The sequence below is a fragment of the Geotrypetes seraphini genome, chromosome 5, assembly GCF_902459505.1.
Source record: "Geotrypetes seraphini chromosome 5, aGeoSer1.1, whole genome shotgun sequence".
NCBI classification, from domain to species: Eukaryota; Metazoa; Chordata; class Amphibia; order Gymnophiona; family Dermophiidae; genus Geotrypetes; species Geotrypetes seraphini.
In genome coordinates this window covers 113537971-113557953 of record NC_047088.1, presented here as the reverse complement: position 1 = coordinate 113557953, position 19983 = coordinate 113537971, and the positions used below count along the sequence as shown (strand labels likewise).

Sequence of the window (19983 nt, the reverse complement as noted above, 5' to 3'; positions counted from 1 at the left end):
TCAGCCTTCCCGACGCCAGAATTGATGTCGGGGAGAGGAATGCTGGTTGGCCGAAGCAGGGAGAGCTTGTGGCGGCATCGGCTTTCGGGCCTGTTATTGGTGGCGGTTTGGGTTCTGGTCCCCGAAGGCAGTGGCAGTGGCTTGGGGGAGGGCAGGGAGAAAGAAAGAAAAAGGGTAGGCAGGGAGTCAGAAGGAAAGAAGAGAAACAGAAAAAAAAGAAAGGGAGGCAGAGAGAAAGAAAGGGCAGGGAGAGAGGAAGGAAAAGTTGGGGGAGGGAATGAGGTCTGGAGGAGAGGAAGCATACAGGCTAAAAGAAGGGAAGAAAGATTGGATGCACAGTCAGGAGAAGAAAGTGTAACCAGAGACTCATGAAATCACCAGACAAGGTAGGAAAAATGATTTTATTTTAAATTTAGTGATCAAAATGTGTCTGAATTTATATCTGCTGTCTATATTTTACACTAAGGTCCCCTTTTACTAAACCGCAATAGAGGTTTTTAGCGCAGGGAGCCTATGAGCGTCGAGAGCAGCGCTGGGCATTCAGCGCAACTCCCTGCGCTAAAAACTGCTATCGTGGTTTAGTAAAAAGGGAGGGGGTATATTTGTCTATTTTTGTATGGTTGTTACTGAGGTGACAGTGCATAGAGTCATCTGCTTTGACCTCTTTGATAAACCCTGGAATAGGAATGATAATTAACATTTTTTATGCATACAGTGTGCTTTGTTTTTTTTAATTTTATTGTTGGTAGATCATTTTGACTTGGTCATTTTAAAAGTAGCTCGCAAGCCCAAAAAGTATGGGCACCCCTCCTCTAGAACATCGCTCCTTAGTTTTATCAAGTGGTGCAGTGAGGGACCAGCACTTTACATCTTATCACCTCATTCTTTCTTTTTTCTCCTCATGTACAGCACGATTCTTTATTCTAAGCAGCTCTGGCACTAACAGTACTACGGGTGCCTTATGCTACTTTCACTACCACTTGCAGTCAGGTTCGGCATTTTATCATGGTTTTGGTTTTTTATTCACCAGTATTTTCATTTATTTATTAAAGCAGCATTTTTTAACAGCCCGATGCCCCTCCCCTATCAGTGTGCATTCAATCCACTGCCGACACTTTTTTGGCGCCTCTTTCAACAGATCAAATATCATAGCCCCACTGTCGCGTATTCACATTTATTCTGCATACGAGTTTATCTCATCAGTGCAGAGATCTTTTCGTTAAGTCCATTTTACTCTCCCTTTTTTACTTTTCCGAGTGCTGTGGTTTTATTCTTTGATTTTAATAGAAGCTCATTTGAACAATAATTTAGATCTTTCCCAGGTTTCACTTTTCATCTACCCAGTCTTTTCTGGTTTCCTTTCTATAGTCTGCTTTTCGTCTAGAGTCTTTTGAGTTTAGAATTACATTTCATAACAAATTTTTGTGGTTATAATTGTATGACATGTCTAAATCGGTCAAGTTATCCATTCTTTTTATTATTTTTTGTCCCCTCATACAGTGGCAGACTGCCCCGGGTGCCAGCCTTAGGGGGGTACACAGCCGGCTGGATCCAGAACCTTCCGAGCTGCTCTAAATGGCACCTGCACCTCAGCGCAGCTGCCGTACTTATTCCGAAGCAGAGTCGGCAGCCACACTGAAGTGCAGGAAGGTCCTGCGATGACTGCATTTGCCGCCTCTGCCTCCGAAAGACGTAAGTGGCGTCGGAAAGGGTGGACTGGCAGCTGCAGTCATTGCGGAACCTTGCCACAACTCCCTGCGTCTGCTGGCCCACCTCCCTCCAACATCACTTACATCTTCCAGAGGCAGAGGCAACAGAAGCAGTCATCATGGGACCTTGCTTGTTTGGAGGGAGAGAGGAGCATAGAAGGGTAGTAGAGGGAGAAAAAGGGGGTCAGGGTGGTATGGAATGGTGGTGGAGGGAGAGAAAGGGGGCAGATGCTGATGGAATTGGTGTGCAGGGAAAGGAGAGACATAAGGGGGAAGGATACTGGATGGAATTGGGTTGGAGGGAAAGAAAAGGGGTAGATGCTGATGGAAGTGGGGGGAAAGGAGAGGAGAGCGTGAAATGCCAGACCATGGGTGTGTGGGAGAGGGAAGGGAAGAACAGGAGAGAGATGCCAGACCATTGGAGGAGGGAAGGGAAGAAGATGGATGCCAGAATAATAGGGTGAAGGGAGAGATGGAAGGGGAATACAAGGAGAGAAGATGACATATAGAAGGGGCAGAGAGAGGGTAGACAGTGGATGAAAGGAAGAGAGTGACAAGACTATGAGGAAAGCAGAAATCAGAGAAGACAATGTAGAAAAAAATTATATTTCTGTTTCTGTGGTGTTGCATTGTATACAGAGTCCAGCTTCTTGGTGGTTCAATTTAACCTTTGTCTACGTTTTTCTATTTTAACCCCCCCCCCTTTTACAAAACTAGAGCTTTTTTTTTAGCACCGGCCATGGTGGTAATTGCTCAGAATTCTATGAGAGTCTGAGCTGTTACCACCATGGCTAAAAACCACATTATAGTTTTGTAAAAGGGAGAGGGGTTAGTTTGTGATTACATATTCCATACTAGGCGAAGGTGTGTTCGAAAGACATGGTTTTCAGTTAGGATTGACTGTGTAGGATTGATCTGTACTAGACTGGCTTGTTTAGTTTTACAATGGGTGTATTGATGTTGTACTGCTCACTGCAGTATGTAAGATGCTGCCTTTTCCTAGGTACACTCTTGTATGATGTGTGGATTGTTATAAAAATCATGTTTTTCATACAGATGAGTGGGGTGTAAAAAAATGATGGGCCTCGGGTGTCACATATGCTAGGTACACCACTGCCTTCATAGTTTATATCTAATCCACAAGCCTGCTTTTAGGACCTACAGAGTATGTATCCCTCTGATTCATGACAATTTCACTTCTCATGTTATCTTAGCCATTCTTTTTATCATACAACTGCCCAGATAAGCATCAGTCTTTGATGTGATTAGACCTTGAAAACTAACGGCAACAGTGTTCTCCCCAGAAATTTTTTCCAGCCATGAAAACTATTTGCTGCATTTAGTGTGCCACAAAACACATTTGCTCTGTATAGTGTGCCGGAGTTAAAAAAGTTTGAGAGACGCTGCTCTATACCATTTGAAAGAGGGCAAATATCTAATTATTCACTTCTAGAATTGGATACTTCTTAAATTTAATAAAAAAATTATGGAACAAGTGTCAAACCTTAAGAAAGGCTGCCATATTGAGCATTGGAAAATAACTACTAATAATTAACTAATACAAAAAGTATACATTTAGGGCTCCTTTTACTAAGCTGCGCTAGCGGTTTTACCACGCGCTTAGCTCGCGCAGAATTGCCACACGTGCTAGACACTAATGCCAGCATTGAGCTAGCGTTAGTTCTAGCCATGTAGTGCGGCAATTCTGCACGCGCTAAAAACGCTATTGCAGCTTAGTAAAAGGAGCCCTTAATTTTCCCCACCACCAAATTTCCCGTCCCGCCCCACCCGGCTACTTTTTCATGCCACCCGGCTGGAAAAAATTTCTGGGGAGAACACTGTATTGTATTTTATTGTTGGTTTAAACTAAGACTTAAAAAAAAAATCAAAACTGTCAGAAGTAATTGCTACTTTTATGGGGACAGGTATCTTTTATGGGGGAACGGGCGGGGACAGAGGGGATTCCTCGTGGGGACGGAAGAGATTCTGGTGGGGCAGGAACAGGCAGAATACTGATGGGGAAGGCTGGGATTTCTGTCCCCGCGCAACTCTCTAAGTCACACCCCGCGTCCATGATAAGGCTCTGCTGAGGCACCCGCACTACGTTACAAAAGTCCCCAGACTTGGAACACAAGTGTTTGGCGCTTGACTCCAGAATGGCCTCTGGATGAGACTTTTTCTCTGAAATCATGGACCCAGGCCAGCTCCCCAGCCCTGGAATACCCAAAGGAGGTGAAGTCTGAAGTTCCTGCTCCCTCCTCCAGTGTACTGTAGCACGTGGTACATGGTTGCTGATCTGGCGCAATCAATACACACATTTGACAGATCAGAGGCTGGGGAGTCCAACCCAAATGATTTTTAATCAAATCGAAGGGTTTTGAGGCAGAAATAAAACCTTGAAAAAAAGATCAATAAAAATCCAAGATGGCCATTGCCAGCGAATTTGTGCCAAAAACGGCAAAAATAAAATCCAGAAATAAAAAATAGCTATTTGGGGTCTGGGGATGTGGGGTACTTGAACCCTACCCTAAGAAACAGTGAAAAATGAGTTTTAAAACATTTTACAAACCACCCCCCAAGTTCCCATAGAAAATAATGGAGGTTTACTCTCAGTCTCTGAAGTGCCAGCATATCAGCTCTTTACACAGCAGCTGAATTGGAAAAATAATTTTCTGCCTCAGAATAGCTCCAAAATGGCTGGACAGTGAATGGAACCTCCCCTCCCCCCCAACCCACGGATCCTCCCATGCAACCGGGGGTGGGAAATGCAGCCTACGTCTTGCAATCCGGGGGGATTTTCACTCAAGACGCATACAGCCTGCGCTTAAACCCCTGACAAGGTTAGTAGGCAAGCGAATTCCCAGGGGGAATGGATCCCCGAGTCCAAGAATGGTGGCACACAGCAGGCTGGCTCCTCAGATCCACCAAAGTTTCTCCGTGAAGCAGCAGTCCGGACTCGCGGGACTGCATCCTTTCCTCCAACAGAGGACTACTGGAAAGCGGTCTCAAAGCACTAAAGCTACCAAAAAAGATGAAGTTTAAGCAAAAAAGAAGTAGAGCAATCCAAAAGAATTCAGCTCAGATTGCTTGCAGAAATTGAAACTACAGATGGATCTAGCTCTTACTCTAAGGGGGAGGAGTTCAGAAAAGTGTTTTGATTTCTGCAACTCATGGATTGCAGGAAGGGATTGAACACCTAGCATATGGAATCTGAAAGGGACGTAACACAATGGCTTTTTAAAGGTTGTATACATATCAGGTATATACCTTTAGCTCCATAATTAATTATAATACACAGTATACCGGAACAAAAGGAAAAGAGATCTAGGAATAAGATCAAGAGGAAGAAACAATACCAAGAAACAGGTCAACTGATCAGTGAAGTACTTTACTAGTATTACAGCTTTAATCTGAAATTGCAATAGATTTGTATAGCTCTACTTCTAAATGAAAACTCAAAGAAAATGATTTTTCTTACCAGCCCCTCATCAGAAACTGGAATATATTCTCCAAGCTGAAATGAAGCAAAGCATAAGTTATGAGAAAAAAACCCCAAAATACTGCAATACAAATGTTTAAGTTCTGCCCGTTCCTGGTGCAAAGTAAAGTTGCTTACCTGTAACAGATGTTGCTTAAGAAATGGAAAGGAAAGAGGGATGAAATTTGATATATTGCCTTTCTGTGGTTGCAATCAAAATGGTTTACATATTATATACAGGTATTTATTTTGTCCCTGGGGCAAAATAAGACCGTAGATTAGGTCTTTTCAGAAGGTTCTGAAATGACTGAAGGCCTATAGAGCACATACGAGTATTGGAGCTTCCTACTGTTTTCGCTATTTAGCACAGTTACCATAACAGGTGTCATCCAGAGACAGCAGGTAGATATTCTCACATGTGGGTGATGTCATCCACGGAGCCCCGATACAGACAACTTTAAAAGTACATCGCCACTTTAAGAACTTAAGAAAGTTCATGAACTGTCCGCACCACACATGCACGAGGGCCTTACCACCCTACGCCGCTCGGGGCTCCTCAGTTCTATAAGCAAGCTAAGAAGCCAACCAGGAGAGGTAGGTGGGTTGTGAGAATCTAATCTAATCTAATCTAATCCTTAGGTTTGTATACCGCAAATCTGCCTGCTGTCCCTGGATAACACCTGTTATGGTAAATAGCTGTGCTTTATCCCAGAACAAACAGGTAGCATATTCTCACATGTGGGACTCCCTAGCTTACTATGATGGGATGGAGGGAGAATTGGCCATTAGGAAAATAAATTTTGCAATACTGCTTGGCCAAAGTGACCATCCTATCTGGAATAAGATTCCAGACTGTAGTGTGATGTAAATGTATGAACTGAGGACCAAGTAGCAGCTTTACAGATTTCATCAATAGGAGTTGAGCAAAGGAAAGCAACTGATGCTGCCATAGCACTGACTTTGTGGACTGCGACACGACTCTCCAGTGACAGCCCAGCCTGAGCATAACAGAAAGAGATATGAGGTCAACCATGTGGAAATCATTCTCTTGGATACAGGACATCCCAACTTGTTAGCATCAAAGGAGACAAAAAGTTGAGATGTTCTATGAGACTGAGTTCTCTGCAAATAATATGTCAATGCTCGTTTGCAGTCCAGAGTGTGAAGAGCCATTTCCCCAGGGTAAGAATGAGGCTTAGGAAAGAAAACTGGAAGTACAATAGATTAAGGTGGAATTCCATGATGATCTATGGAAGAAACTTGGGATGGGTGCGAAACACCACTTTGTCATGGTGAAACACTGTGAAAGGAGGATCTGCCACCAGTGCTTGAAGTTCACTGACACATCAAGCTGAAGTAAGGGATATGATAAAAACCACTTTCCAAGTAAGGTACTTGAAATGAGCCATAGACATTGGTTCGAAAGGAGGCTTCAGCAGTCTAGCAAGAACCACATTAAGATCTCAAAAAGAGGTGGTTTGAAATTGAAAAGTCCTTTCATGAATCTGGACACAAAAGGATGAGCAGTGAGAAGGTTACCATCAACTGGTATTTGAAAAGCATTGATAGCACTGAGATAAACTCTAATCAAAGTGGTTTTGAGACCTGAATTGGATAAATGCAGAAGATAGTCCAATACTGAAGTTACAGAGGTGGATTTAGCCTCATGATGATGAAGAGCATACCAAGTAGAAAACCGTGTCCATTTTTGCTGGTAACACTGCTGCGTGGACGATTTCCTGGATGCTTCCAAAATTAATCCAACAGGCTGATAAAGATCAGCCGATGTTAGACTAAGAGGAACCAAGCTGTCAGGTACAATGCTGGAAGATAGGGATGCAGAAGAGATCCGTGATTCTGTGTGAGAAGAGACAGGAAAATATGAGTTGAAGTAATGGGGAAAACCAATGTTGTCTGAGCCACTGAGGAGCTATAAGAATCATGGTGGCCGATTCCTGCTTAAGCTTGACAAGCTTCTTGAGAATGAGGGGGATTTGAGGAAAAGCATAGAGAAACTTGTGAGTCCAATCTAGTAAGTAAGCTTCTGCTTCCAGAAGGTGAGGAGAGTACTGCTGGGAACAAAGCTGGGGCAGTTTGTGGTTATACGGGGGACGCAAACAGGAATATCTGAGGTGTCCCCCACTGAGAGAAGATATGATGCAGAACTGAGTGACCACTAGTGTGGTTGAAGAAACCTGCTGAGCCTGTCTGCAAGAGAATTCTGTTCACCTTGAATATATATTGCTTTCAGGAATATATTGCGAGCAATGGCCCAGGTCCAAATCTTCTGGGCCTCCTGACAAAGATGGAGAGACCCCATCCCTCCTTGTTTGTTTATGTAATACATTACACTCAATTGTTGTCCGTGAAGATAAGGAGAACAGTATTGATCACAATGTGCTGAAAAGCTTTGAGAGAACATAAGAATTGCTGCTGCTGCCCAGCAGTCCGCTCACGCGGCGGCCCTCTGGTCAAAGACCAGCGCCCTAACTGCATTATAGATCGCTCTGAGTTCCAACAGATTTATATGACAAAGGCGGTCCTGGGAAGACCAGTGACCTTGTGTGCGAAGGCTGTCCAGATAAGCTCCCCAAGCGTAAGTGGATGAGTCCATGGTCAGAACCTTTTGATGAGGAGGGGTATGGAATAAAAATCCTCTGGACAGATTGGAAGAGTTCATCCACCGCTGCAGCAACTATTGAAGCAAAAGAATGACTGTAATGTCCTGAGAGAGTGGGTCGAATGCTTGAGACCACTGAGATGCGAGAGTCCATTGAGGAATCCTGAGATGAAGCCTCACAAATGCTAACATGCACTGTGGAAGTCATGTGTCCCAGGAATACCATCATTTGTCTGGCTGAGATTGATGGCAGATAAGTGAGTGCAAAGCTGAATCAAATTGTCTTGTCTTTGCCGTGGTAGAAACACCCTGAGATGAATGGTGTCGAGCAGAGCTTCTATGAATTGTACAGTCTGAGATGGTATTTGGGAAAATTGATTTTGAAACCCAACTATTGAAGGAAGAGAATTGTCATGCAAGTTGCTACTGTCACCCCTTGTGAGGTAGGTTCCTTGATTAGCTAGTCGTCCAGGTAAGGAAAGACTTGAAGGCTCTGAGACCGTAGTGCTGCTGCCACTACTACCAGGCACTTGGTAAATATTCTGGGAGAGGATGCAAGGCCAAAGGGTAATACGTTGTACTGATAATGGTGATGAGCTACCTGAAACCGGAGGAATCATCTGGAGGCCGGATGCACTGGAATATGAGTACAAGTTTTTTTCAGATCAAGAGAGCATAGTCACATTCATGGGGGGGGGGGGCATGGCCAAGATGGCGGCGAGTGGTGAGCGTTAGTCCGAAGCACTTTCCTTATCGCTAGTGTTCTAGCTTTTCCCTCTATGATGCCTCACACCAAGCCCAAAGGCGCGGTCCGGTCGGGACCCTTACTGGTGGATGCCTCGACGCCTTTGCGCCAGATGACTCTGGACTTCACCGCCAGGACTTCTACACCTTCTGGAGAGCGAGGCTCGCTTGTGCTGGCGCCTAGGACCATGGCAGCTGCACTGGAGTCGGAAGTTTCCTTGTCGCTCCCGGACCCGAATGCTCCTCCGTGTCCCGTGAGTCAGACGCCCAATTTGCAGAGTGGACCCGATGCCGAGGTGGCTGCGGGGAAGGACTTTGCTGAGGGAAGTCGGGCAGATACAGATCTCACGAAGAAGGTGAAATCAGCTGGAGTTGCAGGTTCTGCTTCAAACCAGACAGAGGTAACAGTTGGATATCTGGAAAATACCCCACAAGTTGGATGGAACAGTTCAAAAATCAGCCCAAGAACCAGTGGATTTGGTAAGGAAAGTAGACTCTCTGTCTACGATTGTTGAAGACTCCAAGTCTGATAATGTTAACTGAGGATATAACTACTTTAAAATCAGAGTAGATGCTTTGGTTAAAGACAAATTAATGTTACACAGAAAAATAGAGCAAATAGAAAATTTTAACAGAAGGCTCAACCTCATACTGTTAAATTTCCTGAGATCTGTGGAAATTTCTGCAGTAGAGTTGTTCAGAAAATATCTAATACAAAATCTTGGCTATGCTCCCGAGGCAATACCTCCTTTAAATAAGATTTATTATTTGCCTGTCTCAAAAAAGCCAAGGAATAAACCAGAAATGGAAAATCAAACAATACAAATTACAATGGACTTGGGAAATATCTCAGAGATTTTGGAATCAACAGTATCTACAATTGAAGACAGAGTTACCCCCTACTTGTTTCTTTTATTTTTCAGCAAGATTTAAATTCAGTTTTAAAACTTTATTTTCGTAAATCACAAATTCCATTTTTGGGGCAACGACTATGGATATTACCTGATGTGAATAAAGAAACTCAGGAAAGAAAAAAACTTTTCCTTGTAATGAGGCAAGAAACTAAAGAGATTGGAGCGACTTTTCAACTGATGTATCTATGCAAGTGCCTCATTAAATATGTAGGGATAAAATATACTTTTTTGTTCCTGACCACTTGCGGTCTTTTCTGGACTTAAAGAAGACCTCCAGAGGTTAAAAGGAAGTAATAATTAATTATAGGAGCCACCATTAAGCCTTTAGCTTTTTCCTTGTTTTCCTCTTAATAATTTGGTCCACTGTTTAAGACCACTCCCCCTACAGATTGTTGAGGTCTAAGAAGGATAGAACCTCTTTTTTGTGTTTAATTAATTCTAGTGATAGTTAAATATTAGCTGGTTTTTTCCTTTCCGTTTTTCCTGCTCAAGTTGTAATACTTGTATGTTATTTCAAATTTAATAAATAAAGAATTTTTTAAAAAGTAGAGAGCATAGCCAGTCGTTGTGATCTAAGAGGGGATATAAAGTTGCCAGGGACAGAATCCGAAACTTTTCCTTCACTAGAAACTTGTTGAGACCCCTGTGGTCCAAGACTGGACGAAGACCTCCCGTCTTCTTCGGAACGAGAAAATACCGGGAGTAAAACCCACGGTTCCTCTATGCAGGAGGAACCCTTTCGATAGCATTGAAAAGAAGGGATTCTACCTCCCAAAAGAAGAAGGGATGTCTGCCGAGAGTGAGAAGATAACTCTCTTGTAGGATGATCTGGAGGAATGTCAATGAAGTGAAGAGAGTATCCCTCTCGAATAACTGTTAGTAGTCAGAGGTCTGTGATAATCAGTTCCCAGTGAGGATAATAAAATTGGGTTGAGGGAGAAGCTGGGATGGGCTATACTCTCGAGAAAGCATGTCAAAAAGACTGAGCAGGGTTTTGTGGAGGTGCTGTCTGAATTTTCTTAGGAGGCTGTTGTTTCTGTTTCTTCTGCTGAAGTCTAGTAAGAGAAGCAGGTTTGGAAGAAAAACGCCTCTGATAGGAAGAGAAAGGCTTGAAAGTTGAAGGTTTAGACTTGGATTAACCAAAGAGTCAGTGAGCTTTTGGGTAGCATTTTCAACAGCTCATCACCCAAGCACGGAATGTTAGCCAATCTATGTTGGAGGTTGACATCCATATCGGAGGCTCTGAGCAATGCCAGATGTCTCATTGCCACTGACAATGAGACAAAGCTGACAATTCAAGAAGACATCATAAGCTGATCTCACCATATACCTTCTAGCCAGGGCAAGAGTGCAAGAGATGCGACAAAAATCCTATAATTGCTGTGAAGGGATGTACCTATCAAAAGAAGACATTTCTTAACCAGACTCTTGACATAGCATGAAATATAGAAATTGTAGTTTAAGACACTGAGGCATAAACTCTGGATGGGGTAGATTTTTTCAAAGCTGACTCTACCACTGGGGACTGTTACTGAAGTTGTGGCTTGTCAAAACCAGGGGAAGAGATAATTACAGTAATGGGAGGGGGGGGTCTCCCAGTTCTTATGAAGAATCTCTTTGAAAATACCATGCGATGGTAGTTGTAGAAGTTCTTTAGGAGGCTCATCATAGTTCAAAGCCTCTAAATATTCAGCACTATGAGCAGAATCAGCTTCTAATTTGACTGGAAGCTCTTTGCTCAATTGCCGGATAAATTTTGTGAAAGAAAGTCTTTCAGTTGGAGACTTAGCTCTTTGTGGAGACTTTTGAGGAGACTTAAGCCTCTGTAGTAGACTCAGGTACATCATCTGCTGAGTCAGACAGTAAGTCCGAGTAAAAAAGTCTTTTGGCGACGGTGTGCGTTGGGATCAATGATGTCGAGTCTGGTGTCGATCCAATGAAGATTACAATGTATGATGTGACTTCCTTTTACGCTTAGAAGAGCGGGAAAGAGAGCTGTGTTTATGCTTTGAAGTAGCTAAGGATGAACGAAGCTGAGCGGACTTGGATCGTCGAGAGGATGAAGAAGAACGCTGATGTCTTGAAGAACTGGATCGACACAGTGCTGGAGAATGGGATCTGCAATGAGACACGCTGTTTTTATGTGTGGAACATCGGTGTGGTACCAGAGATCCAGTATCGGTACCAAAGGACCTGGTGACCTTATGCTCAGGCCTGGGCCGGTACTGATGAAGACAGTGTTAGAGCAAGAAACTTGAACATGTCAGTGATTTGGAAAAGCGCTTCAAACTTTTCACGGTATGAGAGCACAGGTACCATTTGGCATTCTGTCGGTACCATCGGTGCGTTGTCTGTCCTTGGCGAGGGTGACCATGAAGAGGATGCATACCTCGATATGTAAGTGCGGTCATCGCTTGGTTGGCATCAAGGGACTCAATGCAATGTTAACCTGCAAGACCTGTTGGGAAGCTGGTGGCTTTTTAGCTGGATTACCCGATGGAGCAATGTCCCCCAACATTGACGCTTTTGATGTTGAAGGTTGCGATGTCTTCTCAGTATCCATACTGGTGCCGAACAACTTTTCTTGTTGGAGCTATCGACTCTTAATGGTATGTTTTTGCAGGGTAGAACACCGCACGCAGGATTCAACATGGAGTTCAGGGCAAAGACACTGTAAGCACCAACTATATGAATCAGTGGTGATGCACTTTTAAAGCTGTCTGTACCGGGGCTCCACAGATGACATAACCCACATGTGAATATGCTGCCTGCTTGTCCTGGGATAACAACCATATTTTGGTAAGTGTATCTGGGTAGACTGCTAGTATATAAAATGAGTGGTACAGTAATGGAAGATTTATATTTGTAATGGAAGTTTTCCATAGGTAGCAGGATGAGACACGCAAATATGTGATACTGATTGCGCCAACAAAGAACTAAGAAGAGTTTTCTGAACAAGTGCAGACCCTCTTGTGCAACTGCTGCCTCACTAAATCAACCACAGAGCTTAGAAGTAAACTCCCCAGGTATGGGTCTGATCTATTCTGCTTTGCAGGAAGAAAAATTTGTTAAGAATGTTCATGCGATACCATGAACAAAGAAAGTCTGAAGGAATTCAGTAAACTAGTGGCTGAACAGGAACGCCTAATTGTGCTCAGAAAAAAAACACAGGTTTTTTTTCTGTTACAGCTGCTTCACACTGGTGCTATTGGATGACATCATCCATTTTCACGTTGCATTCTGCTTGTTGATGGAGAATGCAGTATTTTCCCAGTTGTTCAGCAGTGTACTTGAGCATCTGCTTTTGAAGACCAGATGTACAAGGGGGTACTGAAAAGTTCTCAGCCCAATCAAGAAGGGAATGACATGGAGCCATAAGCCAATCTGTCAGGACTGCGGCCCAACAAAAGAGGTCATGGAAAACTGGGCTACAGATTGAGGAAGTGAGGCAACAACCCATGGGAGATAAGAAATTTAGGAAATGGGTAACCTGAGTGTGTTCAGGCTACCATGATGAGCAATAGAACAGAATGTCCAATCCTATTCAAAACAAACATCTAAGTCCGTTTTGGGCCTAGGGCGCTAGTTACCCATATTCGCCAGCGTCCAAAGTCCATTCTTGAAAAATACATCCCCAATTTTTTTTTTTAAATAGGCTACTTCTACGTCCAGCTGTTTGATCATCCAGATCACTGGTACATCTGTCTATCTTTATACTACATTCTCGTCCAAAAAATCATCCAAGTCCCAAACAATTAGAACAAGACCTTTTGGACATGAGAGGGGCCAGCAAAGTGATGGACTGGCCACCCAGACATGGCAACAGAGTAGAAGGGCACCTTACAGGGCACTGCTGTGAACTTCACAAAAAGGATGCCACATAAACATCTCACTACAACTCCTTTGCAGGTCATGGTGAGCCCACCAAAAACAACTATACCCACCTGTCTACAACCCCAATAGCCCTTATGGTTGCAGGTGCCATCTATATGGCAATACAGTAGGGTTTGGAGGACTCACATTTCTATCATAAATACAGTGGTTAGAGTGGCTTATGGGCCTGAGTCCTGTGCTCTATGGTTCACTAGCCCACCCCCCAGACTACTTAAGCCACCTCTGTACAGCTCTACTAGGCTTTCTTATGTCGGGTACTGATGTTCTGGAGGCAGGTATGTACGTTTTTATTCCAATTTTTATGACAGGGAAGGGGGGTCAGTGATCACTGGGGAAGTGTGCGTGGGTCTGTACATTGTGTCTGCAGTGGTTATCTGGTCACTTTGGATAACATCTGGACACTTATACCTGTTTTTAGATCGCCTAAGTCACAACATATAAGTTCCGTCCAGGCAACCTCGTAAAACTTTTGATTATCCCTGCGGTACGACTAAGTCTAGGTTGGCCTACATCCTGCCCTAACCACTCCTTCAAAAATACCCCCTTTCAGCTCTGGGCACATAGTGGGATTCAAAAGCCTCAAAAGTCTCTGGATACGTCTAAAACCCATTTCGATTATCGGTACTTGGATGACCTGTCTTTTAGGTTGTCCAAGTACCGATTTGGGTGAATTTTTAGATGTATTTCTGTTTCGATTATGAGCTCCATTAGCTTTTTTGACTACCTGACAATAATTGTAGAAGTAGAGAGGTTGTTGCTATATGTGATTCATTTACTGATGATGAGAATATTGTGATGTGTTGTATTAAGATGTGTTATTATTATTATGTACATTATTTTATTGTAAATGGGTTATAAATTTTAAAATAAATAAATAATTAAAGTAAACAAACTGTGAAGGGACGGAATGAGGGAGGCTCACAGTTAGTCATGTGAAATAATTAGGACACCCCATGAAATATTCAGTTCCTTCTTAAGAAATATTCACATATCGATGCCAAAATTTTTATTTATTTATCTCTGGAAAAGAAAGTGATATAATTGCAGGTAAACAACAAAACCTTTCCATGATTTATTCATGAAACAAGATATCCACAGAAATGTGTATTCTAACTGAGGAATAAATTAGGATACCCTACATATCCTCCCACTTAAAATGGTTCAAATCACACACAGGTGTATCACATCAGGTGCACATGATTAGAACTAGAGAATGACACAGAGAAAAAAGTTGTCCCTGTTTTTGCCCTGTCCCTGCAAATTCGGTCCTTGTCCTCATGTGCTCGGTCCCCGTCCCCAAAAACAATCTGATCCCATCCACACAAGCCTCAAATAGTTTTATACTGAACACAGCTACAATACTACTTTATCCTAAAGCAATGCAACTTTATCCTAAAGCAAAAAAGAAAAGAAATAGAAATTTTTTTCTATCTTTGTTGTCTGATTTCTGCTTTCCTCATCTTCTCGTCATTCTCTTCCTTCCATTCACTTTCAGCCTTCTCTCTGCCTCTTCCTTATGGCATCTACTCTATTTCTATGAATCTACCAGAAACTGTCTCTCTCTCCCTTCCATTGGTCTGGCACCCATCTTCTTCCCTCCACTCCCTCCATGGTCTGGCATCTCTGTCTTTTTCACTTCCATCTCTCACTCCCTCCCCCGTAGGTTTTTAGCATCTCTCTCCTCCTTTCCTCCCTTCAGATCTGGTATCTGTCTCTAAAATGGTGCATGGTCTTCATCATACGGCATATAGGGACAGACTTAAAGATATCAATATGTATACTTTAGAAGAAAGGCGGGAGAGGGGAGATGTGATAGAGACGTTTAAATACCTACAGGGCATAAATGCTTATGAGTCGAGTCTCTTTCAATTGAAAGGAAACTCTGGAATAAGAGGGCATACGATAAAGTTAAAAGGTGATATGCTCTGGAGTAATCAAAGAGGAAATACTTTTTCACAGAAAGGATGCTAGATGCTTGGAATAGTCTCCTGGAAAAGGTGGTAGAGACAGAGACTGTGTCTGAATTCAAGAGGGTCTGGGATAGGCACTTGGGATCTCTCAGAGAGAAAGAGATAATGGGTACTGTGGATGGGCAGACTAGATGGGCCATTTGGCCTTTATCTGCCATCATGTTTCAGTGTTTCCTCCCCCTCCCCCAATGTTCTGGTATCTCTCTCTCCTCTCCCTTTCCTTTATTGCTCTTCCTTCTCAATTTGTTTTCTACCTCTTGTCTACTTACTTTCCAATCCTCAGTTTCCCTTTCATTGTGTCTACCTACAGCTTGTAACCTCTTTCCCTCACCCCTTCCAATATCTCACTAAATCTATCCACTTACCCCAATCCAGCATGTGCTCTTTTTCTTTATTCCCTCCTTCCATCCAGTATGTGCTCGCTCTCTCCTCGCCTTTCCAGATTCTGCTCCCCTCTCCCATCCAGCATCTGCTCCTCTTTCTCTCCTCCCTTTCTCTCTCTCTCCACTTTCAGTGTCTGTTCCCCTCTCTCACTCTTCCCTTCAGCGCCACTCAACCTCTTTCCTTCGTTGGGCCACCTCCCTCCCTTCCCCTCACCTTCTTGGGTTCTCTTCAGATTTTTGTCTTCTTTCTCAGGTGTCTGTTCATGGTAAACCATTCTCACAAGTCCCGCGCGACTGCCTCAAAGCTTCTCCTCTGACGCAAACCGCACAGGTGGAAACAGTATCCATTATCTCCTCTTCTTCCTAAGAGATCCCCAAATGTCTGTCCCACTCTGTCTTGAATCCAGACACAGTCCTCCACCCATGTGGTATGCTATTTTCTGTTTCTCCACACCTACGTATATTATGAAGATTCTGAAAGTCAATAGGTAATTTCCCCTTTGAAAATAACCCATTGGTACAGAAAACTAGTGCTCAACCCTAAAATTTATAAATTGGGTACAACTAACTACGACTGCACATGCTTTCTGTGTTTCATAAATCTGGTTTGGAAATACCCATGTAAACATTTGAAAATTCAATGTAAGCATGCTATTTCCAAGTACTGATTAAAAAAACACAACCCATGACTCAAGGAATGCCATTCATTAACTCAGTTAGAAGTATGCATGCTGTGGAATCATAACTTACTTTTAGTTGGGTCACATGTGCATAATATTCAAATAGCTTTTGAAAATTGGACTTCCATTACATGCATTCCCCAGCTATATTTTGGAAGGATTGGAAAATAATGAATGCAAATTGTTATTTTATTTTCTATAAAAATTCTAACTGAATAAAAAGGTGGAAAAGTATGGGTATGCTTTTAACTACACAATTTTCCAAGGAAAAAAATACTACTGCTGTTGCATTCTCCCTCCGTATTCGTGGTTTCAGCAATCGCGGTTTCGATTAATTATGTTTTTTAGCTTGCTGGCTCCTCCCCCCAAATTATATCAGTGTGCATAGAGAAATCGCTGATTCCAAGCGTTTACAGAGAAAAATTGCTGATTCCCAGCACTTTCTTCACCATGTTTTGCCTCTCCTTCAGGAACAGGCCAGGTCTCCCACAATGTTATTCGTGGTTTCACCATATTCACAATGGTTTTTAATAGAAAACAGCGAATAACATATGAAAAAGTTATTCGCGGTTTTTCTGTATTTGCGGTTCTGTTAATCCCCTATCATAGCGAATACGAAGGGAGAAGTGTATGTGTTTTCCCTTTGAAATTTGTTGCAAAGTCCATGAAAAAAAAAATTACCCACAGACTTCGTATTAAAATTGTCTCTTAATTTGCCAAAATAAACTGTATCAGTATTTGGAGGCAAATAAATGGCACTTTATTGGTCCATAATATATATTGACCTCATACTCACCAGGATTTTTCGAAATCCATCTCGTACACGCACAAAGAGCTCTGCCCTTTCCAGCACCAAAACAAGAGAACCCTCTTGCAGTCTGCGGTTCAGGCTTAACATAGTCTGGAAGGTTTGCAGAACTATGACCTGTCCAGAAATAACAGACAAGCAACATGAGAACATTACAATGAAGAGGATAATTGCAACATACAAACCAGTATACGTCATTGCAATTCTCATTCTCTGAAAGAATCAAGACAGTGTAACATTTGTGGGTCATATGTTATTTGTGATAAATGAAAAATGCTTTGGAAGCTTCTTATGTGCTGCCAGATCTACCGTCTGTCATGTGATTTCAGCTTTAAATCCCTCCAAAAAAGAAAGAAAGATTAGGTTTTTACCTCAGTAATCTTCTTTCTTGTCCTGAATGCTAGGGTCTTGTATCCCAACTAGCAAATTGCTTGCAGAAAACTGCCAATACTACTACTATTTATTATTTCTAAAGCGCTGAAAGGTGTACACAGTGCTGTACATTTTAACATACGACGGTCCATGTTTTCCAACCCCTCCGCCTTCCCAGGGAGCTGCTCCTGCCCACTCAGTTTGTACAAAAGCAATCAAGTAGCACTGTAATAAAAGAAATAACAGAAAGGAGGAAAACAGGGAAAGATCCACGACACCACATTTTTGTTCTGATCTGTAACAATCATAGGAAAAAAACATTATAACAGCCAAACTTGTACAACTAGCACCAACTATGTACAGAGTTCATAGCTACTCGCATGCCCTGCTGACAAACAGAGCCTTAAATCAGCATGTATGTCATGAGGAAATACTGATACATCATCATTTTTTTTCTCAGATCCTCAGAGGGACAGAAATTCTTCAAATTTAGATTGATCCTAAGGCAGAAGACAGGCACAGGACAGGGCTTCATGACAACTAGACACATCTACAAGAAAGAAAATTACTAAGGAAAGGAGCTAATCTTTCTTTCTAGTGCAATGTGTCTAGTGATCCTAAATGCTAGTGATATACCAAAGCAGTCCCCAGAGTCTAGGTTGGGCCCGCTGCGCCTACCTTCAAGATGAAGGTGTCGAAAGCAGCATCTTTCCCAGCTGCTACATCCACCCTATAGAATTTGGTGAAGATATGAATGGTAAACTATGTAGCCACTCTACAAATCTCCTTGAGTGAGAGAGCCCTAGTCTCAGCCCATGAGGCAACTCCTCTAGTGGAGCATGCTTTCAATGCGATCATTTGTTGTTTTCCAAGTTTTATTAAAAATTTGATACAACACTTATTAAAAATTTCTTACCACAGCCCACATACGCAAAGGAAATGACCATTTTAATTCATCTGGCTTTAGACGCCGGTCTCCCTTTCTTGGCATGACTTGTGAGAACAAATAGCTGATCCAAAAGACAAAACTCATTGGTAACTTCAAGGTACCAAAGGTGCACTCGTTTGATATCCAGCAAATGAAACGCTTTAAAGCTTTAAATATCCTTTTTTTTAGAACCTGTGAGGCAAAAAGCAGGCAAATGGACATTCTAAATGACTTGGAAGGCCAAGACTGCCTTCAGTAAGAAAGATGGGACAATGCGCAAGGAAAGCCCTGCTTCTGTGAACCTAAGGAAAAAGCTTGAAACACAGAAATCCATCTTGCCAACGTAATTGCCACCAAGAACACTGTCTTGACTCAAAACCCTAGAGGGAAGCCTCCCATAAGGGTTCACATGGAGCAGTTCAGAAGCTGTCCATGATGGCAGCCTATGTTTGTTGACATACTACTGCTGTTGCATTGTCTAAAAAGACTCTGACTGCCTTGCCTTCCAGAGACTTCTCAAGAGCCTGAAGGACTAAATCAGTGGTCTCAAACTCACGGCTCTGAGGCCACATGCTGCCCGCCAAGTACTATTTTGAGGTCCTCAGTATGTTTATCATAATCACAAAAGTAAAATAAAACAAACAGTTTTTTAATTATATGTCTCTTTTATTATTATTAAAGACTTAGCCAAAAGGAAAGATTTATAAACTATAAAGAGTTTTACCTCATGCAAAATTGTCATTTCTTTAATAAGAAATTGACTATTTTTTTCTGGGGCCCTCCAAGTACTTACAAATCCAAAATGTTCCCCTGCAAAGGGTTTGAGTTTGAGACCATTGGACTAGATGAATGGCTCTGAGTTACAGGTGATTTATGGACCACTTCTGTTGAGCCAGAGTCTAACACCCCTAGACTGAATATCCGTCGCACTGACCCCTCAACTTTAACAGCTGGCATCGGTCATTAGTATCTCTCATACCATTGGAAAGGGAAGCTGACCACAGTCACCACTGCAGGCTGATAGTCACTGTAGGTAGTCTTGGAGAGGTCTCATGTGCGCTCTGGCCCAAGAAATTACCTGTTGTCACCGGCAGCCTCAGGACAATGGGTCCTAGGGTACCAGTGACAAGAGAAAACTCTTGTGAGCCACTGCGGGCTGCACAAGGAAAAGAAAAGGCAACCGCAGAAAACACCACAGCACCAGGTAAGTATGTTTTATAAAGCAAGGACCTAGTTTATTCAGGCAAAAAAACCCCCACACATTTAAACCAGCCTTCTTGCATCCAGGTTTAAACAGTCCAAGGTTCAAAAAGAAAGCAAAACTGTCAGAATGTTTCAAGCACTTAAAGTATGGTCCTTTTACCAGTGCACACCGTGCCCACAAAAAAAGAAAAGTTTTTTTTTCCCAGTCCTTGTGTTATTGCTGTTCAATAAAGTTCATTGAAAGTCTTATCCTGAGTCTTTCAATATTCAAAATAAATTC

At 42.5% G+C, this 19983-nt stretch overlaps 1 protein-coding gene across 1 annotated transcript in view; it reads right to left on the bottom strand.

The window, feature by feature from the left end:
• Positions 1-19983, bottom strand: part of COL18A1 (collagen type XVIII alpha 1 chain) — a 585697-nt gene that overhangs the window by 70543 nt on the left and 495171 nt on the right. The window contains exons 26-27 of the mRNA XM_033945055.1: positions 17189-17317; positions 5188-5223 (exon numbers count right to left, since the gene is read on the bottom strand). Coding sequence (XP_033800946.1) covers positions 5188-5223; positions 17189-17317 — 165 coding nt within the window. The remainder of the gene's footprint in view (positions 1-5187; positions 5224-17188; positions 17318-19983) is intronic.